Genomic DNA, 25908 nt, shown 5'->3' with positions numbered 1-25908 from the left:
GTGAAGAACTTTAAAAAGAAATCTATGTAACAAAATAAGAACAGAAAGTACTTTTGTTGCAACATAGTTGACATTAGGAAAAGAACTTATGCAATGGAAACATTAATGTAAGATTTTTTTCGTAAGCCACTTTTTCCTTAAAACCATTTAAGCCACTTCTAGTGTACAATACAGAAGCACAGTACATCAATAATCTTATATAACCATCACCACTACCCATTTCCAGATTTATTTTTTCCCTTCCTCCCTCTTTTATAGTACCTATTATTTGATAATTTTATACATGTATATATTATTTGACCTCTTTATCCTTTTTATTTTTATTTTTTTTAATATTTATTTATTTATTTATTATGTATACAACATTCTGTCTGTGTGTATGCCTGCAGGCCAGAAGAGGGCACCAGACCTCATTACAGATGGTTGTGAGCCACCATGTGGTTGCTGGGAATTGAACTCAGGACCTTTGGAAGAGCAGGCAGTGCTCTTAACCTCTGAGCCATCTCTCCAGCCCTCCTTTTTATTTTTTAGAGACAGAACATTATGTAATTATGTATCCCAGACTGGCCTAAAACTTGCTATCTAGCAGAGAATAACCTTCAATTTCTCTGGTCCTCTTGCCTCTACCTCCTGAGTGTTGAGACTACCGGTGGGTACTACCATGCTGATAATAATCTGTTTGTAATTAGCCTCACATTACACACTGGCTTTGAACTTGCAATAATACTCATGCTTCAGTACACTAAGTGCTAGAATTTCAGGAATGTGCCTCCATGCCCTACCCCCAATCCCGGAACTTTTCATCTATCCTAGCTCTTTAACCAATAAGCAGTAACTACCTACTTTCCCTCCTTTTAGTTTCCAATAACTCTATTATGAAATTTGAAATAAAATTTATGCCCTGACAATGCTTAGTATGCACGGGCAGCTCGTATATGGTGGTTTCATGGTCTAAATTGATGAGGACGACTGACCAGGTCTCTTCCTCAAGAGGGCACCAGATCTCATTACAGGTGGTAATTAGCCACCATGTGGTTGCTGGGAATTAAAATCAGGACTTTTGGAAGAGCAGGAAGAGCTCTTAACTGTTTATACCTGTTTCTATAAATTTGTATGTTCTAAATATCTCTTAAGTAAAATCATAAAATATCCTTTTGCATCTGGCTTATTTCCATCAGCAAAATGTCTTCACGGTTAACTTGTGTGTAGCTTGTATTTGAATTCCACCCCTTTCTATGGGTAAATATTTAAATTTTCTGAGCCAGTGAGATGGCTTGGACAGAGGTGCCTGTGCAGAAGACCTGAGTTTGATCTCAGATCTCTGGATCCCACAAGGTGAGGGGAAAGAACCAACTTCTGAGTTGTGCGTGTATGTATGCACACACACAGAGTAAAACAAATTTAAATTTTCTTACAGTTCTATACAATACGTTAAGCAGATCTCCCTCCCCTCCTTTTTTCAGTCCTCCCACTTCCTAGTCTCCACACCTAGATAGTCTCACTTCTTTAATTAGCTTTCTAAGATTAGCTTAACTCACTTATTAAGATTGTCTCTAGTTGCATCCATGTCTAGAAATGACATAACTTCATTCTTTATAGCTGAAAAAGTTTCACATGCAAATGGCACATTTTCTGTACTCCCTGTTGCTGGACACCTAGGCTGACTCCATAACTTTGCTACTGTGACAATGCTGCATTGAACACTAAGCTCAAGAATCTCTGTGACATGACAAACCTCACAAGTCTTTGGTCAAACACCAAGGAATAGTGTAACCTGTACAACAGCATTTCATCTGTTCATTTATCTATTAATAAAATGTTGGACTGTGTCCCACCTTTGCTTGCTATGAAGACTGCTACAATGAACATAAATGTGCAAATACCTGACCAAGTTCCTGCTTTCAGTTCTTAGAAGTGTACGTCTCAACTTGTGCAAGAAATGCCAAACTTTTCTATATGGTTACAGTTTTTCCACACCCATTAGTAAAGCATGATTCCATTAGCTACATCCTCACCAATATTTACTACTTTCCTTTTCTGATGATACATATCCTAATGGATGTGAAGTGGAACTTCATTGTAGTTTTGATTTACATTTCCCTAATGGTTGATTATAACAAACATCTATCTTTTCAAGAGCTTACTAGCCAAGTGTATATTATATTTGAAAATAGGTTCATATAAATACTTTAATATTGTGGGGGGGGGGGGGAGAAAGCCTAGTTCGGTGGGGCTGGAGCCCTGGCCTGCGTTGGTGACTAAAAACCTCAGGCAAATAGCTTTTTCATGAATTCATACTCCAAACGTTAGACGCCACAAATGTAGCATGAATAATAAAAACCCAGCGACAGATACTGGGGTTCAATCTGAAGATCAGAAAAACAAATTGGTGCTTTTAACCACCAAGTAACCTCTCCAGCCCCAGATTCCCAGGGCTTTAAAGACCCTCCTGAACCCATTTTTTCCCTCTATTCTAAGTCTCCCCCTCCTAATCCCAAATCCTAATCAGATTGCCAGCTGATTATTTAACCTCTCTTTAAATGGCTCATAAAATTCCAAATTTGGTCAGGTGTAATAGTGTATGTCTTTAATCCCAGCTCTTGGGAGACATAGGGAAGTGGATCTCTGAGAATTCCAGACCAGCCAGTGCTACACAGTGACCCTATCTCAAAAACAAACATCAAACTTACACATCCCAAATGAAACTCTTGCTTCTTCCCATATTTATATCCTAAATTCTCTGCTATAATAAATGCGACAGCATTAGCAGAGTTAATGAATCTAGAACCATTTTCAATTCTCTGTCATCTTTTTCTATACTCTACTTGTTTAATGTGTCAACAAGCTTTACTAATCCTAGCTCTACTCCACTTTTTACCTATTTTTCTTTCAACTTCCTCCTCCCCTGTCTACTTCCATTATTGCCACTACCACAAACCCTTATCTCTTTTACAGACAGCAACTGATACCATCATTGTAAAATACCAAACAGGTCACGTGTGTCTTGTTCCTGGTTAAAACCTTTCAATGGCTTCCCACTGTCCTATGAACTTGTCTAACTTAGAACCCTATCCAGTCCACCAGTCCTGGTAGGCTACCTTTGCATCGAACTCTCTTCCACTAAAAGCTGGGCTTCATCATCTCTCTCTAAAGGTGAAAAGATACAGGCACAAGTTCCTACCCCCTTTCCAAAATGCAAGAAAAACATTCCCCACTAACTAGAAATTGTCTCCAAGGTCAAACTCAAACACAGAGACAGCTGTAGTTCATTATCTATCAACAGCATTCAGCGCTTTCTGAAGGGTGCTAGGAAAAGACAATAGGTGTACAAACACTGTCCAGTTTGTGAAATACCACAGTTCCCATGGAGGAAAACATCAAGAGTGGAATAAGAAATATTCTTTTGAGCCAGGTGTGGGTGGTGCACTCCTTTAACCCCAATACTTGGGAGGAGGAAAAAGGCAGAATTCTGTGAGTTCCAGGCCAGCTACAGGCTACATAATGAAACCTGTGTGTGTGTGTGTGTGTGTGTGTGTGTGTGTGTGTGTGTGTGTGAGAGAGAGAGAGAGAGAGAGAGAGAGAGAGAGAGAGAGAACACAAGGGTCGAGCGTAAGATCAACAAGCTTTTTGATCAAAAAATTTTAACAGCATTTCACTTAACTAGAATTCTCCTATTCCTCAAAGAAAATCAAGGAAGGATGGCATATAAATCTGTAAAACCCTTAAGAGTTAAAACAACACAAAAACAAACAAAAACCTCGACAAACCAGAAGCAGAGGAAAACTTCCCCAACCCAATAAAAAGCAACTCCGAGAATCCAGTGTCATTACAAAGTTGCCTCAGAACAGCAGGAACAAGGATGTCTACTCTTGCCACTTCTACTCAACACAGGCTCCAGCTGGCATAAATCCTGCCAGTAGAAAGAAAAAAAGTATAAAACTATTTGCTTGCACATGGCATGATCTCTTTTTCTAAGAAAGCCCCAAAAACCCACTGAACAACTGATAGCTCTCCAAAGTTGCAGAGCACAACACGTATAAACATCAATTTCACTTCTACGAATGAGCAATGAACACTCTAAAACTGGAGTCATCCATGAATTGAACCATATATATATCATATATAATCATATATATACATCATATACATATGATGTGAACTATGAAAACTATAAAACATCAATGGAGAAAGGAAAGAAATGTAAGCAAAGGAAAAGAAGGCTCATGTTGACAAATTCCAAGAATTTAAAAAGGTACAGTACCCACAATTTGAGCTACACATTAAACGTAACACCTATCAGATGTCTACATATTCTTTTCATTAAGAAACCGACAACCCTTTTTACCCCTAGCGCCGCCGGGCCCGCAGGTCTGCGTGGAGCCGCGATTGCGGGTTTCTGCTCCACACCATGGGGTTTGTGAAAGCTGTCAAGAACAAGGCCTACTTCAAGAGATACCAAGTGAGATTTAGAAGGCAGCGAGAGGGTAAAACCGACTACTGGGAAACGATTAGTGATCCAAGACAAAAATAAGTACAACACGCCCAAATACAGGATGATAGTTCGTGTAACTAACAGAGACATCATCTACCAGATTGCCTATGCCCGTATAGAGGGGGACATGATAGTCTGCGCCGCCCACGCACACAAGCTGCCGAAATACAGAGTGAAAGTTGGCCTGACAAACTATGCTGCCGCCTATTGTACCGGCCTGCTGCTGGCCCACAGGCTTCTCAGTAGGTTTGGTATGGACAAGATCTATGAAGGCCAAGTGGAGGTGACTAGAGATGAATACAATGTGGAAAGCATCGATGATCAGCCTGAGGTCTTCACTTGCTATTTGGATGCTGGTCTTGCTCGAACTACAACTGGCAATAAAGTTTTCGGGGCCCTGAAGGGAGCTGTGGATGGAGGCTTGTCTATTCCTCATAGTACCAAACAATTCCCTGGTTATGATTCTGAAAGCAAGGAGTTCAACGCAGAGGTACATCGTAAGCACATCATGGGTCAGAATGTTGCAGACTACATGCGCAACCTAATGGAGGAAGATGAAGATGCTTACAAAAAACAGTTCTCTCAGTACATAAAGAACAACGTTACTCCAGACATGATGGAGGAGATGTATAAGAAAGCCCATGCTGCTATACGAAAGAATCCAGTCTATGAAAAGAAGCCCAAGAGAGAAGTGAAGAAGAAGAGGTGGAACCGTCCCAAATGTCTCTTGCCCAGAAGAAAGATCCGGTTGCTCAAAAGAAGGCAAGCTTCCTCAGAGTTCAGGAGCGGGCTGCTGATAGCTAAAGCAATTTTCTATGAAAAGTTTTTCATAAAGATAATAAACTTATTGACCAAGCAGCCAAAAAAAAAGAAACCGACAGCCTCACCCTAGATTATACATGAAGTCCATGTTCCTTGATTGAATAGTCTTCCTTTTTCTCTCCCTATCTATTCTATTAATGGGTATTTACATTTCAAATGAATGGTTTATAAATTTTTAACTATGTGTATATGCATATGTTTACACATGTGAGTACAGTGTCCAGAGTCCAGAAAGGGTGTCAGATACCCTGAATCTGGATGGGTAATTGTGAATGACTCAACATGGGTGCTGGGAACCTAACTCTGGTCCTCTGGAAGAGCAATATGGGCTGCAATGTGGATCTGATGCTGAGTAATCTTTCCAGCCACAACTCACATTTGAGGATTTCAAACTTCTACAAAGGCACAATAATATAAGCTACGGTGACACCAGCATCAGGACAGGTAATGCGGGTTAATAACAGAATTCAAAGTCTACACATAAACTCTTACATTGTGGTTAATTTTCTTTTTTTTTTAATATTTATTTATTTATTTATTTATTTATTTATTATGTATACAGTATTCTGTGTGTATGTCTGCAGGCCAGAAGAGGGCACCAGACCTCATTACAGATGGTTGTGAGCCACCATGTGGTTGCTGGGAATTGAACTCAGGACCTTTGGAAGAGCAGGCAATGCTCTTAACCACTGAGCCATCTCTCCAGCCCGTGGTTAATTTTCTTTTGACAAGAACAAATAAAGGACAGCTTTTTTGTTTTTTGTTTTGGTTTTTTTTTAAAAAAAAAATGGTATTTTGACGGGGGATATGTATATGCCAAAAGGAATGAATCTGAACCTTTATTTCAAAGTGGAAAACCTACAATAAATAAATGAACTCATAATCAAACAAAGAACTAAACACAAGAATTAAAACACAAAGAAAAACCAAACAAACAAACAAAAAAAAAACCACAGCCATTATCCCCCCCCCCCTCCATAGCCATTATCTTTATGGTCTTGAATTAGATGACCTGGAGGAAAGGGAGGGAAACAGAGTCTCAATCTGTAGCCCAGGCTGTCCAAGAATTCACCAAGCAGTCCAATTTGGCCTTGAATTTACAGCTTTCAGAATGCTGGGGATAACTGGCATGCATTACTACACTTCCTTGCCCTACACCATGGTTTCTTAAAAGTATGAAGTAGTTTTATTATACTTCATCAAAGCTTAAATCTTTTGTTTCAAAAGATATTAAAGTGAAAAAACATAGAGAATGGGAGTAAGATTTTACAAATCATTTTTTCGACCATATATGGTATGATACTAGTTTAGTAGACAGATTCTATACAAAAAATATTTACAATTCAAAAGTAAAAGAACAAAAAAATAAAAAATAAAAAAAAAAGTAAAAGAACACAATTTTAAAATGAGCAAAAGGAGTAAGAACCATGAAGTCTCTACTACTGCAAAAAGTAAAAACAAAAAGGTAAAATCAGGCATGTGGTAGCTCACACCTTTAATAATCAGGTCAGCCTGGTCTACATAAGAGACCCTGTCTCAAAACAAGCAAGCAAACAACAAAAGGCAGTAATTTAGTCGTTGCGAATGCATATGAAAGTCCTTATTTGGTCAGGTCAAATTACACGCTTCATTGGTTCTGTGTATTAATGATACACAACCTGCTATAATAATCTATGTTTACTACATAATAAAAAAACCCCGATTAAGATAATAAAAGCTGGTTAAGATAATAAAAGCTGGGGCTGAGGATGTAGCTCCTTGGTAGAGTGCTTGCCAAGCACCACATAAACTTGGCATAGTAGTGCATGCCTGTGATTCCAGAACTCAGGAGATGGAGATAGGATCAGAGTGTTGTGGAATAATTCTTCTGTACACTGTGTAAATATATGTTGCTATGATAGGTTTAATAAACAAGCTGACTGGTCAATAGTTGAACAGGATAGGCCCGGCGGTGGTGGCGCACGCCTTTAATCCCAGCACTCAGGAGGCAGAGGCAAGCGGATCTCTGGGAGTTCGAGGCCAGCCTGGTCTACAAGAGCTAGTTCCAGGACAGGCACCAAAGCTACAGAGAAACCCTGTCTCGAAAAACCAAAAAAAAAAAAAAAAAAAGAATAGTTGAACAGGATAAAGTTAGGTGGGAAAGCCAAACTGGGAATGACAGGATGAGGAAGGGTGGAGTCAGGAGTCAACAGTCAGACTCAGAACAATCTGGACACACAAAATGGGATAGAGGTAAAAGTCACAAGCCTCGGGGCAGCACAGAGATTAAAAGAAATGGGTTAAATTGTAAAAGCTAGTTAGAAGCAAGTCTGAGCTATTGGTCGAACATTTATAATTAATATAAGCCTCCGTGTATTTATTTGGGAAAAGGCGGTGAAGACAGGAAAACTCTGCCTACATCAGAGAATTTCGAGGCCATTCTCCAACATGTGGTGAGTTCAAGACCTGCCTGGGACATATAAGACTCTTTTCCAAAATGTAAAACAAAAACAGAACTTCCAACTACTCAGGATGAAAGCATTATTTTCTGGATGAGAAGACCGAAATCACACAGCTTAAAAAAAAAATGGCTAAGAAAAGATTAAAACCTGCAAGTTGGCTTCAGAGTTTATCTACTTAGCCAGGGTACTATAATGGTTCTCAGTGATAAACCTTCAGTCAATAAAAGAAAGCACACTAAATACTGTTCAGAATGCTCTAAGAAGATAGGAAATACAGTTTTCATTTAACTACAAAAATGTTCTTAGGGCTACTAAAAGTGCTCAGTGGGGAAAAGCCTGGGAACTTCATGGCTTGCTGTCTTGCCTGGCAACCTGAGTTCAATCCCTGGGACCCACATGGTGGAAGGAAATAGCCAACTCCAGCAAAATGTTCTCCAATCTACACACATGCATACCCACACTGACTGTCTGTCTCCACCATGTGTGCTTGCATGTGCACCTGCACACACAAATAAAAATAAATTTTCAAAATTTCTAAATGTACTTAAGTGGGTATCATGGCATGCTTCTATTTTCTGTTTCTTGGGGAGGGGAAGCAGAAGAACCACTTGAACCCCAGAATTTAGAGCAGCCTAAACAATATACCAAGAGCCCACCTCAGAAGCAATACCAGCGCCCAAAAATATATATATATATATATATATATATGTATGTATGTATGTATGTATATATGAAAAAACTTTAATGCTCTTTTAAAAAAGAAACTGTTTTAGGGGGCTGAAGAGATAGATGGCTCAGCAGTTAAGAGCACTGGCTAATCTTCCAGGGGTCCTGAGTTCAATTCCCAGCAACCATATAGTGGCTCACAACCATCCGTAATGAGATCTGGTACTCTCTTCTTGCCTGTTGGCAGACTTACAGGCAGAAGACTATATATATAATAAATAAAATATTTTTTTAATGAAAAAGAAAAAACTACTCTAGACAACTGATTATCTATAAGAGACATTCTAGAGTCAAAACCAATCCTTACGACCTGACTCCAATCTGGACTTCCACTCATTTAACTCCAGTAATTCCAGCCAAACCAGACTTCCCACATCCTTAAACACATAGTCTGCAGGTTTCTGCTCCTGTGTTAAAGGCTGACTTCTCTACCTAAAACAGTGGATCTTAACCTTCCTAATGCTGCGACCTTTAATACAGTGGTGACCTCCAACCATAAAACTATCTCACTACTACTCCATAACTGCAATTTTGCTACCGTTATGAGTCATAAAGTAAATATCTGATATGTAAGATATTTGATATGTGACCGCTGTGAGGGGTCATTTGACCTGTAGTCGCAACTCACAGGTTGAGAATCACTGGTCTAGACTATTCTCCTACTCATCCTTAAAAATCTAGTTCGGATCAACATTTCCTGTGTCACCTTTGATTGCCATCCAATAAGCAAAACTGCATCCTCATAGCCATCTGTACATATCTCTATTAAATCCTTGACACATTACATCATATTTCACTACCTCTTTCCACCTCCTAAAATTAGACAGAACCTAGTTTACAATAGCTGACAAATACATTTTTAAGTTTTGTTCAATGACAAGTTGATTTTTAAAGCACATGGCAGTACTTTAATCCCTAGTACTTGAAAAACAAACAAAAAACAACATAAAAGCCTTGTGCATGCTATGAGAGTGTCTACCACTTAGTCTCATTTGTATATGTGCACATTATATCCATGTGTGCTCAGGCCTGTTCACTTCTGCGTGTGTGTGTGTGTGTGTGTGTGTGTGTGTGTGTGTGTGTGTGTGTATGAATATGCATGTGTACATGTGTATAAACAGGGCCTGTCACTGAACTTGGAGCTCACCAACTTTAAACTGGGTTCTCTCTACATCCATCACCTTCCAGCACCTTCAGTGAGTCTTTTACTCACTGAGTAACCTCCCAGGCCCTTAAGATTTCATTTTAATAATTCTATAAAAATCTAAACATTTAGTAGAATAAAACACATTTGTATGTAAGCAAAAAGTAAGGCAGGTTTCTACAGACTGAATTAGTCACTAGAAACCTTTCCAAAACCAAACGACTAATATTATATCTGAAAAATTTGCTACAGTAAAGGCAAAAATGATAAAGCAAAAATTTTTAACTAAGATGGAATTGCCAAAATCTAAACCAACAAAGCCAAAAGAATAGGAAACTACAAGGACACTATTCACAGGTTACTAAGGGAATCATGCACAATAACCTGGTGAAAAATTAATATTCCTAATTCAAGACACTCCTCAAGAGGAAGTGACTATATCTAGAACTAGAAACTGAACCAGGAGAACAGCAGTGGAATGATCTTTTAAAGCATACATTTCCAAAACCAGTTCAGGATACATATAGGCCAGCCTGGGCTACGAGTCTATTTAAAATAGAAAAAATTACCCTAGCAAAAGCATGATAGCAGACACCTGCAATTCCAGTAACTCAGGGGACTGAGACAAAATGATCGTAGTGAGTTCTAGGCCAGCCTAGGCTATAAGGGAGAGTTTCAGGCTAGCCTCAGAAACACAGTAAAACCCTGTCTCAAAATAACCAGAGCAGATAGAAGAGAAAGCCACTTTTTATTTATTAAAAAAACAAACAAATAAACAAAACAAAACAAAAACAAAACAAAACAAACCACCAAACTCCTGGTGGAGAGCTGGAAAATAGCTCAGCTGAACAGTACTTGCCTAGTACTCACAAGGCCTGGGTTCAACCCTCAGCATTTAGGGCAGAAAAGAATGACTGGAATTTGTATTATCTGCTCCAGATAAGTTAATATTTGTTTCTAACTGACAGGATCTAGTTTCTTCCAGTAGGTATTTATAACAACCAAGCTAGCCTGTGACATAGCCTAAACTGCATTTGGTGCTAGGGCACCTGCCTAGCCTGCATGAGGCCTGGGTTCCATCTCCACCAGCAGGGGAAGGCAGGTAGTGTGCACTTGCCTCTATTTATTATAGTTAAAAATTATTCTTACACATAAAATTTCTGTTCAATTTGCTTTATTTAAAAAAAAAACAAGAAACAAAAAAACAGGTTGAAGGAATGGCTCAGCAAGTAAAGGCACTTGCTAACAAATGATCTGAGTTCAACACCCAAAACCCACATGGTGGAGGGAGAGAAAGAACCATTACCTACACACTGTACACATACACACACGCATGCCTGTGTAAAAAATATTTTTAAAAATTAAAAAGTGGGGGGCTGTAGAGATGGCTCAGTGGTTAAGAGCATTGCCTGCTCTTCCAAAGGTCCTGAGTTCAATTCCCAGCAACCACATGGTGGCTCACAACCATCTGTAATGAGGCTTGGTGCCCTCTTCTGGACTGCAGAAAGAATACTGTATATGTAATAAACAAATAAATAAATATTTTTAAAAAAAATTAAAAAGTGCTGGGCATGGAGGTGCACACCTTTAATCAAGCACTAGGGAGGCAGAGGCAGGCAGATCTCCAAGTTTTAAGGCCTTCGTGATCTACAGAGTAAGTTCCAAGACAGCCAGCGATACACAGAGAAAGCCCATATCAAAAAATTAAAATAAAAACCAAAAAGCAATCTCAAGCACTATCTTCTTTGCTCTTATCTGACTTGTGATATATCAGTCTGCTGTAGCTTCTACTAAAATCTCATCTTTTCTCCTTAACCTCAACCCTGTTTTAACTCTCATCTACACACAAACGCCTGGGATCCAAAGGCTCTACTTCCTGCAACCTTTTTCATGAGTATAGATCACTTTCTTTCATAGATAAATCTATCTGACCCAACAATGGCCAAATGCCTACCAAGACCCTGTCTATCAAATGTGAGCTTTCTAATCACATTGAAATAAAATTCAAAGCAACTCAACTACTTCTAACATTACTATCTGACAGCCACAGACCTGAATTAATATTTGTGTAGTATTTCCTCATTACCTAGGCTGAGAATTCTCCTCATACATTCTTTCTTTTCCCTCCTTGAAGAGGCTTATAGTCTGCTTAGTTTTCTTCATCAAATTTTCCATAAACACCCTAAAATATTCATTTTCTCCAAGTGTCTCCATCTTCCCCTCGTATCTTGACAAGACAGTGCGGAGATGCTGGTAGGTGTCAGGTAGCAGGTCTAAGATATATGGTGGGCTGTTCTTGAGCGCCAGCTTTGGATTTTGACACAACCGCACCACCTGCAAAGGGAAAAAAAAGGGCTATTACTCAGAGGACCTTAAGGACAGCTTTCCTTGTTAGGCTTTGAGCTGTGAAATATGTGCTATTTGCATAAATAAGAAAGATACATGAGGATAATAAGAAATTATCCATAACCCAATACCACAGGCACTCATTCTGTACTAGTGGCCTCCTACACAGAGGGGCACTTTTGTGAATTACTTAAGTTACAGGTATGAGTGTGTATATGCATGTGAGTACAGGCACCCACAGAATCCACAAGAGTCAGATCCCCTGGAACTTGAGTAATAGGCAGTTGTGAGTCATCTTGCTGGAACCAAACTTAGGTCTTCTTCAAGAGCAGTATGTGCTCTTAACCTCGAGCCATCTCTCCAGCCCCAAGCCATCTCTTCAAAGGCCGGGAGACAACTTGGGGGGTATAGCTCAGTGGCAGAGCACCTGTCTACCATACACATATACTGTGAGCTCAACCTCAGAGCCTGGAGCAATAGAAGACTCTGAAAGACTGAGAGTACAGAAAACACAACCTGGGATGGTGGTGGAATCTCCCATAAATGCCTGAAAATATACCAGATGAAATAAAATATAGTAGGCAGGGCATGATGGCATACACTTTAATCCCAGCACTATGGAGACAGGGGCAGGTAAATCTTTGTGAGCTTAACACCAGCCTGGTCTACACAGTAAGACCCTTTTTAAAAGGAAGGAAGGGAGGAAGGAAGGAAGAAAGGAAGGAAGGAAGGAGGGAGGGAGACAACTTACAAATGTATATAGCTGACAACTGACCCATCAACAAAGAAAATTCCAGTTGGGCATGGTTATACATGCCTTTAATCCCAGCAACTGAGAAGCAGAGACAGATGGATATCTGTGAGTTCAAGTCCAGAATGAAAGACTGTCGTTTACAAAAAAAAAAAAAAAAAAAAAAGGCAAGAGCCAGGCATAGTGGCACACACCTTTAATCCCAGGATTTGGGAAGCAGAGGAGGCAGAGCTTTGTCAGTCTGAGGCCACCCTGGGGCTGTTATACAGAGAAGCCCTGTCTCAAAAAACAAAAAAAAAGCAAGAAAAAAGATAATTTTCGAGTCCAGGAGCGGATAGAAAGGACAAGGCCATCCTGAAAAACAAATCTCTGCTCTGGTCCCACAGGCTTGAGCTTTAAGAGCCACTAAAGAACAAGGGCATAGCCGGGCGGTGGTGGCGCAGGCCTTTAATCCCAGCACTCGGGAGGCAGAGGCAGGCGGATCTCTGTGAGTTCGAGACCAGCCTGGTCTACAGAGCTAGTTCCAAGACAGGCTCCAAAGCCACAGAGAAACCCTGTCTCGAAAAAAAAACAAAAAAAGAAAAAAGAAAAAAAAAAGAACAAGGGCATAAAGGCCTTGTGCCCAGCAATGCTTGAAAGTGAACTGAGACGTCCACGTCTTCCCAAGAAAATGGAAATGCCCTGGTTTACATATACCTATCATCTTTTATCAGTAAATTTAGAATTCTCAGGACTTGCTGGTAGTTCTTTCCCCATCTCTTACTTTCAAATTTCCTGAGTTCCTGTGTTTTAAGTAGGCCTTTTTAAAAATGAGATTACAGCCAGGTGGGGGTGGCACACACCTTTAATCCCAGCACTACAGAAGCAGAGACAAGTGCTTGCTTCTCTGTGAATTCAAGGCCAGCCTGGTCTACAGAGTGAGTTCCAGGACAGCCAGGACTGTTATCCAGTGAAACCCTGTCTCAAAAAATAAAACCAAAATTTTAAGTGAGATTTGTTTTGTTTTGTTTTTTCATTTTATCCTTACTTTATATGCATGGGTGTTTTGCCTGCGTGTATATCTGTGTACACTGTGTGTGTCTGGTGCTCACAGAGGCCAGAAGAAGGTATCAAATCCACTGGAACTGAATACAGTCCATATTCAGGTGCTAGGACTCAGAACCAGGTCCTTCAGAGCAGCAACTGCCCCTAATGGCTGAGCCATCTCTGCAGCCGTTTCCGCTGTTTTGAGGTTTCTATGGGTTGTCCTCCTTACCTTCATCAATGCCAGAATTGATTATCTATCTGAGTGTGCCACCACACTCAACTCTTAACTCTTGACCAAGAATCCAATATAACAATCTTTATTTCTAAATGGTTCACCATCTATTTCTTACAAAAATTACTAATTTGTATTTATTCCTATTGTCTAATTTGCGCTATTTACATCAATAATTCCTGTTTCTGGAAAAGACACTACTAGACAAAAAGTCCAGAAACAGATCACAGATCATACAAACACAGATCTTGCCCTTGTGTCAAGGAAGTGGCATTTCTCCAAAACAAACAAACAAAAACTGGGTGCTAGTGGTACAAGCCTTTAATCTCAGCACTCAGAAGGCAGAGACATAGGGATCTCTCTGAGTTCAAAGCCAGTCTGGTCTACAAGAGCTAATTCTAGGACAGGCTCCAAAGCTACAGAGAAGCAAGCCCTGTCTCAAAAAACAAACAAACAAAAAGAATAACTGAGCATCCATAATGGGATAAAAAAGAAAAATAAGAACTAAACCATCACCGAGCCCATGCATACATTCTCTGTGGATTACAGACCTAAATGTGGAAGGTTAAGTCGTCTAGAGAGCTTTATATTACACAAACGCTAACTGCATGACTTCATAATATAGAAAGGCTTTCCTTAAACAGAACCATGGAAACCACAAACCATACAGTAATTTTTTTTTTAATTCTACTACTTCAAAAGTGGAGCAAGGCAAAGAAAAAGATACAAGAAATAGCTTCTGTTTAACAAGATATCATAGAAAGATGGAGTATGGTAGTACAAGTCTGTAAATCTAGCACCTAGAGCTGGTGGAGGAGACTCGTGAGCTCAAGGCAGTCTGGGCTCCATAGGAAGACATGATCTAAAAAATAAAAAGTAAAAGCAAAACCAAGACAACAGTCAAAAGCAACATTAATGAGTCAGGAGACACCTGTACCATATATCTATCCAGAGCATATATCCAAACAAATATTTTCAGGATACATAAATAACGCCTACAAGTCAGTAAGAAAGATAATTCAATACACAAGTTGTCAAGACTTAATCAGATCCTCACAAAAGACGGCATCAATAATAAAAGACACGAGATGGTGTCCAACCTCATTATTCATTCTAGACTGAAAACCTTACAATCACAATTAGACAAATAACAAATTGACCACATCAACCAATGGCAAGAAAATGGAGCAAAAGGCACATTCAAATACTGCCTAGAACAACCTAAACTGACACAATCAATTTGGAAACAGGTCAGTGACACTGTCAGGTTAAAAATTTGTACACAATGAACTGGGGATGGTAGTACACTTTAATCCCAGCACCCAGGAGGCAGAGGCAGGAGGATCTCTGAGTTTGAGGCCAGCCTGGTGTACAGAGCAAGTTCCAGGAAAGCCAGTGCTATAGAGAAACCTTGTTTCTAAAAACAGAAAACAAAAACAATTAAAGAAAAAGCAAATGTATCTTATGGATGATATATAACTGCACATGAAAAAAAAATCTCCAAGAATTAATAAAAGTATTAAACTATAAACAATATAAAAAATAATATTAATCCAGTAAACTGGATTACAGATGGGTATATTAACAGCAACCCTTGGTTAGGCATGGTGGTGCACACCTTTAATCCCTGCAGGCGTAGGCAAATTTGGCCAGTCAGGATTACATAACAAGGCCTTGTGTGTGTGTGTTTATTTCATTTTTTTAACAATAGTAAATAAATAAGCAAAAACCCAACCAGAACTCCTAAGTACTTTATAATAATTTAAAACATTTTAATTGCCATTTAAAATGAATGGCAGGCTAAGTACCCATGGCAAAGACAGGAATATTTCAAATTTAGGCCTTTCTGAGTTATTAACTAAAAAACAAAAACAAACAATAAAACCCCAGAACAACAAAAAAGTCAGTAAATGCAAGAAATAAACTCAAAGGTTTTAGGAAGTCTCTGAAACTGACCAGCTATACTAGGTCCCCCCTCCTCATCATATATAAACTGTAATGACTGTCAAGAGACACTCAGATGAATTGAGCCGCCCAAATAAAGCGGAGACCAACCAATCGAGCCACTTAGAAAGAACATTCTCCAATCTGCTGAGCTGTCTGCAGGTTCCCAGACTCTGTGAGCTAGCACCCATGCTGGGGTGAGCTTTGGTGACACTTTCTGAGTCATTCCTTCACCCACACTCCTATAAATGACCTCAATAAAATGTATTGGTTTGGGGCTGGAGAGATGGCTCAATGGTTAAGAGCACTGGTTGCTCTTCTAAAGAATCTCCCTTTAGACTCCTAGCATCCACATGGCAGCTCACAATTTTAACTTCAGTTCCGATGTGTGCCCTCTTCTGACTTCCATGGGCACTAAACACACAAGTGGTGCACAGACATACATATGGGCAAAACACTCACACACATAAAATTAAACACATACCAATTCAGTGGCTTACCATGTTGGACTTTTGTCATTCCCCTATTTGGGATGAAGAGATGTCTGTGCACATTTCCTCAACAATAAACAGCATCCCACAACAGCTTTCAGCAGTGTTACATTATAACTTAGTAGCTAGTGTTGGCTTTGTATTTTTTCTGCTTAATGCTGATAGTTTCCTTAATTTGTAGTTTGGTGGGTTTTATTAGTTTGGAGACTTCTCAAACAGCTTGTTAAAAACTTTTCTCTGCCATTATTCTTTGTCAGACCTCTTCTAGAATTTAATTATGGATACTTACAGCTACAGACCGACCATCTTTTTGTCCCAACTCCTCAGTAGGGAATTTTCCTCTTACATTCTACCTCACTAAATATTTCTTCAGCTTATTTATGCTCCTAAATCTACTTGCTGTCTTAAAAAAATTTTTTATCACATTGGTGGTTGAGAGGCATATGTATGTCACTGCACGTGTACAGAGACGAGAGGACAACTTTCATCATGTGGGTCTCAGAGATCCAAACTTTGGAACTCAAGTCATCAGGCTTGACATCAATGCCTTTAGCTACACAGCGCCATCTCGCCAGTAATACTACTGACATTTAATAATCAGTTTCCTTCAGTTCTAGAATTCTTTATCATTTCACGATTCTTATAAATATTATCAATTTAGGGCTGGAGAGAAGGCTCAGCGGTTAAGAGCACTGATTATTCTTCCAGGGGTCCTGAGTTCAATTCCCAGCAATCACATGGTGACTCACAACCATCTGTAATAAGATCTGGTGCCAACTTCTGGCCTGCAGGGACACATGCAGGCAGAACATTGTATATATAATAAATAAATAAATCTTAAGATTTTTTTTAAAAATTATCAATTTAGTGCTGGGGACATAGTTCAGTGGTGGAACATTTGTCTAGTATGTACACGGTTTAGGTATACACACAAAAAACTTGCCAATTTAGTTTTTATTTTCGTTACAGATGAAAAATAGGTATATTTTAAGTCCTTGACTGACAATTTCTATATCCTTTGTGTTTCTAAAATCCATGTCACCTATTGGTTTTCAGTTGCATCTTTTAATATACCTAGTTTGGGGTTTTGGGTTTTTTTTTTTTGGTTTTTTGAGACAGGGTTTCTCTGTGGTTTTGGTTCCTGTCCTGGAACTAGCTCTTGAAGACCAGGCTGGTCTCGAACTCACAGAGATCCGACTGCCTCTGCCTCCCGAGTGCTGGGATTAAAGGCGTGCACCACCACCGCCCGGCTTGGTTTTCTTTTAAATGTTGGTCGCTGTATAAAAATTATAAACAATTTAATTGTGATACCACTATTCAAAAAGGATTACTTTTACTTCTAGCAGATAGCCAGACTACCAACATCAGGAATCCTAGACCATCTTAATCCAATACAGAATAACAGATTGAAGGCTGGGCTTCCTTCCCTTTATTAACCAACCTATCTCTGTTCCATTCTTATGCCTAAAACTCAGATCTTGCCAGGCAGTGGTGGCACACGCCTTTAATCCCAGCACTAGGGAGGCAGAAGCAGGTGGATCTCTGTGAGTTCAAGGCCAGCCTAGTCAATGGAGCAGGTACCAGGACAGGCTCCAAAACTACACAGTGAAACCCCATCTCAAAAAGCAAAAAAAAAAAAAAAACCCTCAGGCCTTGTGGGAGCCAACCCAACTGTTTCCCAGAGCCCCTTTTCTATGTTTTTATGAATGAAACTTGGCTGTCAATTCTAAAGTCTGAAACTGGCAATTTTAAAGTCTGAAACTGCCTTAAACATCAGACTCAGTTCTTAAAGCTTGATTCATCTTTCAGAACTTGACCTCAAAATTTCTCACTGCCTACCTAGAGCGGTGGTTCTCAACCTTCCCTATTGCTGACAACCTTTAATACTCATGTTGTGGTGACCCCAACCATAAAATTATTTTGTTGCTACTTCATAACTGTAATTTTGCTACTATTATAAACCATAATGTAAATATCTGATATGTGACCCCAAAAGGGTCAGGACCCATTGGTTGAGAAATGCTGGCCTAGATAAACACTCTGTGTCTAACCTTGTTAACTGTCAGTGTCTTTGGTTAGAAACAGAGAGTTAAGATAAATATGGTAGAGTATGTCCATAATTCCAGAGCTCAGGAGTCTGTTGCAGGATTACCTCAAACTCAAGGTCTGCCTGAATTACAAAACAAGCAAAAAGCCAGAAATGAAAGTGGTGGGGACTTCAGATGTGCACAAAGATAGCAGGCTCCACAAAGCTTTCTGGACCAGAAGGAATGATAATGTCCCATACTGTCTCCAAATGTGGTAACAAGATCTATATATCTGGTTAACCTACATCCCTGTTGCCACTAAAACAACAAAACAAACCACAATCAGTACAGAGAACTAACCACAGGATGTCATTACTATAAAATAGTAGAAAGAAAATTTTAAATAAATATCTGAATTAGCTGGGTGTAGTGGCACATTCTTGCAAACCCAGCACTCAGGAAGTAGAGGTAGGTGGAGCAAGAGTTCAAGGCCACTCTAGGAAAGTGGAAGAGGGGAAATAAGGGATGAAAGAGAAGGGAAGAAAAGAAAGCACTAGGCAAGGGCATAGTTTAAAATTACTAGCAGATTGGGTGGAGAGATGGCTCAGTGGTTATGGGCATTGACTGCTCTTCCCTCAGAGAACACAGGTTCAAATCTCAGCTCCCACATGCAACTCAACACTGCAACTCCAAGATCTGACACTCTCTCACAGATGTACCTGCAGGCAAAATGTCAATGCATATAAATTAAAAGTAAATAAATAAAAAAAGAAAAGAAAAAAGAAAGATTACTGGCAGACCACTTGCAGATAGACCTTCCTGTGTCCCCAAAACATGTTATAAACTCTTTTATGGTGTCTAAATTATTCATTCAACAAATATATCCTGGCTATCTATCCTTCCTACTTGAATTATATTATTTTCAAGTCTCTTCATGAAGAATATCATATGGTGAGACACAGGCTTAGGCATGTTTCCTTAAATTAGATCCCAGCTGCCAGGTATGATGGCACACACCTATAATACTCCCCATATAATGCCAATATTCAGAGGCAGAAACAAGTATATCCATGCCAGCCAGGGCTACATGAGGACTCTGATTCCATAAAGCAAAATAAACAAGGAAAAAGTTACAAAATTCCAATTTAATAGACAATCGTTATAGACTCAAGTGAAAAGGCAATATACATAGGCTTTAAAAGTCTATATTTTTATTCTCAGCAGATCATTTCTGGTACACTGTTAAAAAATAGCCCCTCTGTAAGTCTAGCAAATATACCATCAAAAATACTTTATGCATACATAATTTAACATTATTTTAGGAAACTACTTATTCTAGGAAGTACTAAGAAAGGAACAACTTAACGAAGAAAACCATTTTATTTTTAGAAAACCATTATATTCAAGCTGGATAGATAAAATTTTATATTAGTAAAACAAATAGTTCCCAATTTGTGTCACATTCAAATCTCAATGTACTTTAATGCTATGACTCAGAATATACTTTATAAAAATAAATTTATTAAATGGTAGCAAGATGCATACAGTGCATCTTGAGTAGACAGAAGACTGACACTAAGCAACTAGGAACTTAGCATATGCTACAAATATGTATTTTTTAAATGTGACAATTCAAGAAAAAGACTCAACAAAGACCACAAAGCCTTGTGATTAAAGACTTTTTGTTTATTAAGACAAGGTCTCATCGCAGGCTGGCCACTATTACAGATATGTGACATCGTGTGGTGATATTTTGTTTGTGCTGTAACAAGTAAAGCTTGCCTGAAGATCTGAGGGCAGAGCTAGTCACTAGTTAGCCATAGAGGCTAGGCAGTGATGGCACACACCTTTAATCCCAGCACTTGAGAGTCACACGTCTTTAATCCCAACACTAGGGAGGTGGAGAGACAGGAAGGGATCTGGCTGGGTAGAGAGAGGACTATAAAGCAGGAGGAGACAGACTCTCAAGGCATTCAATGAGGATTTCGTAGAGGTAAGAACTAGTGGCTGGTTGCTCTGCTTCTCTGATCTTTCAGTTTTCACCTCCTAATATCTGACCACAAGTTTTTATTATTACGACCAATTAGAATTCACGCTACAACACCATTCTCTGTTTACTTTCTTATATAGTGCTGGGGATAGAACCTGGATCTTGATCCACACTAGACAAGTACTACTAACTGAGCCACTCCCCAGCCCAGGTTTTTAATTACAAAGAGAGCTGAACATGTTTCACATTGAGAACAGGGAGAAAAAGGGTGCAATAATAAATTCCTGGCAAAAGAAAAAAAAATAGGAAATAATGAAACCTGAAATGAAGGTCAGGAGGATCACACCATCTAAACAGACACCTCCTAAAACGAGAAAAAGGGGATCAGAATGGGTTTAGAGAGCAACAAATATGTAGATATGGAAGTAGTTAAACTAAGCCTGCTTAGTTTTCTCAACATACATGTCATACGCTGGGAAATTAAGTGAAAAGAAAAGGTCCCTGAATCTGACAGGGGTTATCAGGAAAAAGAGGGGGAGGGGGGAGGGAGGAAGGGGCGGAGGGAGGGAGAGAGGAAAACAACAAAGGAAGTATGTATGAGTCTCTGCAGAGAAAGTAGGGTAATATAGCAAAGTTCGGGATGACTGCTTTAAAACAACAGACAAGCTTCTATGAGGTGTTACTCATGCTAAGAGCTGGAATCACAGAAAGAGTCCAGTTTGTAGAATCAGCAGGAGAGTGGTCAATAAAGCATCCACCTCAGCAGTCCTAAGGTCCAATGAGTTGGGATCCCCTGAGGACTATGAAGTATACGAAGGGCAATTAGACTGGAGTGCAGCCACCAAGGCACCAGGTGTGATTCAGAGATTTATGGGCTAGTCAGAAAATTGCTTATGAGTTATGACAAAGACTAAATTTAAGTTTTTCAATTAACATTTAAAAGATTAAATCATATTTTAATATTTGTAAGACTGTACCAGTCAGACATACAAATTCAGCCTCAGTCATTTACCTTGAAAAAACTTAACGTCTGAGCTTCAATATTCTTTCTTACCTACGAAGAGATAAAATCTATCTCATAAAATGTGGGTGAAAGGGCCTCTGAACTGCCAATGAAGGAGGCAGCCAATGTATCTATTCTCCTCCCATTTCCATACGACTTGACCAGCAGAATGGAGAGGAAGACATAATGGTAGCTAGAAGCAATGGCATAAGCCTGCATGCAGTTCCAGTGACTCAGAAAGCTGCAACAGCAAGTCAGGGGAGGTGGTACACAACTTGAAATGTCTAAACTTAAGATCAAGCGTTCAAGGCCATCTTAGGCTATATAACTAGATCCTGTCTCAAATAAAACAACAACAAAAATCACACACACCCATTTCTATGCTGCTGCATTCCAATTTAAGTAGCATACCAAAACCTGTCTTTTAGCTTCTGTTTGACTTGGGGCACATTACTGAGTTTGTATTTACTTAGGAGTTTACCAGTTTGTGCGTTAAAATAAAAAAACGGGAAAGGCACATCGATTGCCCTTTGCTGACTCCCAGAAGCCAGTAACATTATTCCTACCACCTGAACCATCCCAGTCCCACAGTCTACAAAAACCAAGAAAGAGGTAAGACACAGTAGGTAAAGCAAGAATAGAAAGACCAATTTCCACAATAGCATTCACACCTTCAAAGACAGGAGCCAAGACAGGCCTGGTGGCTAATGCCTTTAATCCCAGAGGCAGGCAGATCACTGTGAGTTTGAGGTCAGCCTGACATACACAGCAAGTTCCAGAACAGTCATGGCTACACAGTGAGACCCTGTCTCAAAAGACCAGAAAAGCCAGGCAATCCTGGCACTTGGGAGACAGAGACAGGTAGATCTCTAAATTTGAAGCCAGTTTGGTCTACAGAGAGAGTTCCAGAACAGCCAAGGCTACACAGAGAAACCTTGTCTCGAAAAACCAAAAAAAAAAAAAAAAGAAAGAAAGAAAGAAAGAAAAAAAAAATCCAAGCCAAGTACAACTTCTAAATAAAACATTCGCAACATAGGAGAACTAGAGATAAAGATGGTTCAGGGGTAAAGAAAAATTGCTGCTCTTACAAGAGAGAACCCAGGTTCAGTTCCCAGTCACGTTATGGTTAACACCCATCTATAACTTCTGTCTCAGAGGGTCTGAAGCCCTCTTCTAAACTCTACAGGCAGCAGGCATGCACAGGATACACATACATGCATTCAGGAAAACACACATACACACACACAAACTTCACATACAGAGAATAAATGAATGAACCTAAAAAGAAAGAATTGGAAATTAGCAACACATTATTCATATTAGGACCAGAGAGATGGCTCAACACTTAAGAGCACTTTCCACTCTTCCATAGCAAGAGTTCAGTTTAGAGTACTGGCATCAGATGGCTCATAACCCCCATGTAACTCCAGCTCCAAGGGCTCTACCCCCTCTTCTACACTCCATAGGCATCTGCCCTCACGTGATGCACGCGTTTAAGCTCAGCACTCAGAAGGCAGAGGCAGGCAGATCTCTGTGAGTTCAAGGACAGCCTGGTCTACAAAGAGAGTTTCAGGCAGCAGGGCTACACAAAGAAACCTTGTTTTTTTTTAAAAAAAAAAAAAAGTTTAAACAGATTAAATGTATGCTTTTTCTAAAATATTTTTGAGATGAATCACTGCACCATCCCACTGAACTCCAAGTCCTCGACTATGGAACATTAATATTGCCCATAAAGAAAATACAGAGGTATGTGTACTCTTAATATACCCTAAGGAAAGAAAATGGCTTAAGCATTTGTAGTTTTTTAAAAGGCATTCCAAAGGGCCCTCTGTGAATAAGTCAAGTGAAGCATTAGCACACGTCAAAAGCCATAATGACTTACAGTCTGAGTTTACACGGTGGCCAGTTAACCTCCCAGGCACAAATGCATACTGCTGAGCTTTAAAAAAAAATCAAGTCCAGCGTGATGGACCACACCTTTAATCCAGCACTCAGGAGGCAGAAGCAGGAGGATCTCTGTGAGTTTGAGGCCAGGCTGGTCCACATAGGGCGTTCCAGGACAGTAAGGACTACGTAGAGAGACCTTATCTCAAAAATAAATTTAAAAAATTTTTAATTATCAAAAATTTTTAGAAATAAAAAAAATTGTTTTTCCCAAAAGCACTGGTGTTGATGGCACACTCTTGTAAACCCAGAATAGGGGAGGCTGAGGCAGAAGAATTTTGCTAAGTTTGAGGCCAGCTTGGGCTACACATAGTGAGTACTAAGTGAACCAAGGATATATAGTAAGAAAAAAAAAATTAACCTAAAGGGAAAAAAAATTTTCTACTTAATCTTATCCTCTAGTTTGGCAAATTCTATATATCCTTGAAAAGGGACTGTCTTTTGTTTATTTCTAGCTATATATTTACATAATCCCTCAGAACAATGTCAAAAAGACGCGTGCTTAGCTCTGGGAAACCAACAGTGTCCTTGTACGGCTGCCACGTGTTCCATTCATAATAGTTTCCCACTGGCTTGACTTCTCCCTTTGCTTCTGCCAAGGCTCAATGGTCAATAGACAAAAAGAAAAACACAAAAAACAAAAACCCAAGAATGAAAACTGCTATGTTTGCAATGAAGAAAAGTAAAACCATGTTTAAAAACTGCTACATTTGGGGGGACAACAAGATGGCTCAGCTGGGAAAGAAGCTTGCCTCCAGGTCTGACAACCTGAGTTCCGTCCCTGGAACCCAATGAAAAGCTAGGTCTAGTGCTGCACATCTGTAAACCCAGTGTTCTTATAGCAAAATGGGAGGTGGAGAATTGCCCGAGGCTCCAGGGCCAGCTGCTCTGGAGTTCACAGCACAGCAGAAATGAGAGGGACTGCCTTAACAAGGAGGAAAGACAAACACAACTCCCCCCAAAAATGACCTGCATTGCACCCACAAACACACACACACACACTCAAACCACACACGTGCGTGCTTTTTAAAGAAACATTATTATACTACAAAAACAAACATTGCACAAACAAAAGTGGAGCTACACCTAGAACAGAACGTAAAACTTTCCTACAGGTTTGATGCAACTGATCCTGCTCACAAGCACAGGAGCACAGTAGGAAAGAGCAGAGTCCCAGGGCCTGCGTCTAGTCTGGTGGCTTTGGACATTAACTATATATACATGAGCATGAGCAATTACTCATCTTTCTGAACTTTAATTTTTGTCTGTAAATGTAAGCATTAGGTCAATTTCTAAAGTGTCTTAAAATGTCAATGTTAGCCAGGCTTGGTAGCATACACTCAGCCTGTAATCCCAGCACTGGGGGATGTAAAAGCAGAAGATCAAGATTTCAAGGACGCCTAAGCTACCAGAGACTCTGTCTCAACAAAACAAAAAACAAATGTAGAAAAGGCTGGGGAGCTGGCTCAGTGGTGAAGAGTGCTTACTGTTCTTGTAGGGCAGGAGTTCAATCCCCAGCATCCATATCAGGTAGCTCACTACTACCTGCAACTTCAGCTGCAGGGGAATTCCACACCTTTAGCTCTCAAGGGCACCTTTACTCACATACACACATACATACATGTAATTAAAAATAATAAAAATAAATATTTATTACCAAAACAAATAAAACCCACAGAAACTTCAAATGATAGAAACTCCAAGTTTGGCATGATGGAGCACAACTTGTGGTCCTAGCACTAGGGAGGTAGGGAGAAGATTACAGTGTTTTTGGACTTGTCTCAAAAACCCATCTCCACCATCTCATAACCCAAAGAGGTCTAACAGTTTTACAAGTGTAAAGACATAAGGAAGCTTTTAAACAAAAAGAACTGATAAGTGTTTTCCAGAAACAAATCTGCAACCTATACTTTTCATAGAAACCTACTGTCACTAAATAATTTAGGGCCCAAAGGAAAAAAAAAAAACTCTTTCTTCTAACTACTATTTTCCAATATTGATTTATCAAAACTCCATTCAGGTTCTTGAATTACATTATTCTTATCAAATGCTACCCAACAGCAAGTACAAACACAGTGCCACTTAAAACTCATTACCAGGGCTGGAGAGATGGCTCAGAGGTTAAGAGCATTGCCTGCTCTTCCAGAGGTCCTGAGTTCAATTCCCAGCAACCACATGGTGGCTCACAACCATCTGTAATGAGGTCTGGTGCCCTCTTCTGTCATACAGGTGTACACGCAGACAGAATATTGTATACATAATAAATAAATAATTTAAAAAAAAAGAATGTTAAAAAGTAAAAAAAAAACTCATTACCAATCTCATTCCTTTCATTTATCATACCAGCTGAATAAAAAAATACATTCGATACAAAATGACACTTCTGACAACTTAACCATACTCTATGGCTAAGTTTTCAACTATCGGAATTAATCAGTATAACTTTAAATCAAATGCTAACATGAATGAGAGATTAAGTAACATTAGCAAAACTGTTGGATACCATCCCAATACAACTTCAGATTAGGG

General features: G+C 39.4%; 1 protein-coding gene and 1 pseudogene across 1 annotated transcript in view; one reads left to right on the top strand and one right to left on the bottom strand.

The window, feature by feature from the left end:
- The window catches only part of Cbl (Cbl proto-oncogene), an 81847-nt gene that overhangs the window by 42643 nt on the left and 13296 nt on the right, over positions 1–25908 (bottom strand). Inside the window, exon 2 of the mRNA XM_075966239.1 lies at positions 11712–11959. Within this exon, the coding sequence (XP_075822354.1) occupies positions 11712–11959 (248 nt within the window). The remainder of the gene's footprint in view (positions 1–11711; positions 11960–25908) is intronic.
- LOC142847085 (large ribosomal subunit protein uL18 pseudogene) lies at positions 4345–5311 on the top strand (annotated as a pseudogene).

This window comes from Microtus pennsylvanicus, chromosome 3 (genome assembly GCF_037038515.1).
Source record: "Microtus pennsylvanicus isolate mMicPen1 chromosome 3, mMicPen1.hap1, whole genome shotgun sequence".
In the NCBI taxonomy this organism is placed as follows: Eukaryota; Metazoa; Chordata; class Mammalia; order Rodentia; family Cricetidae; genus Microtus; species Microtus pennsylvanicus.
Note: the sequence above shows the minus strand (reverse complement) of the source record. Positions and strands in the feature narration are given on the sequence as shown.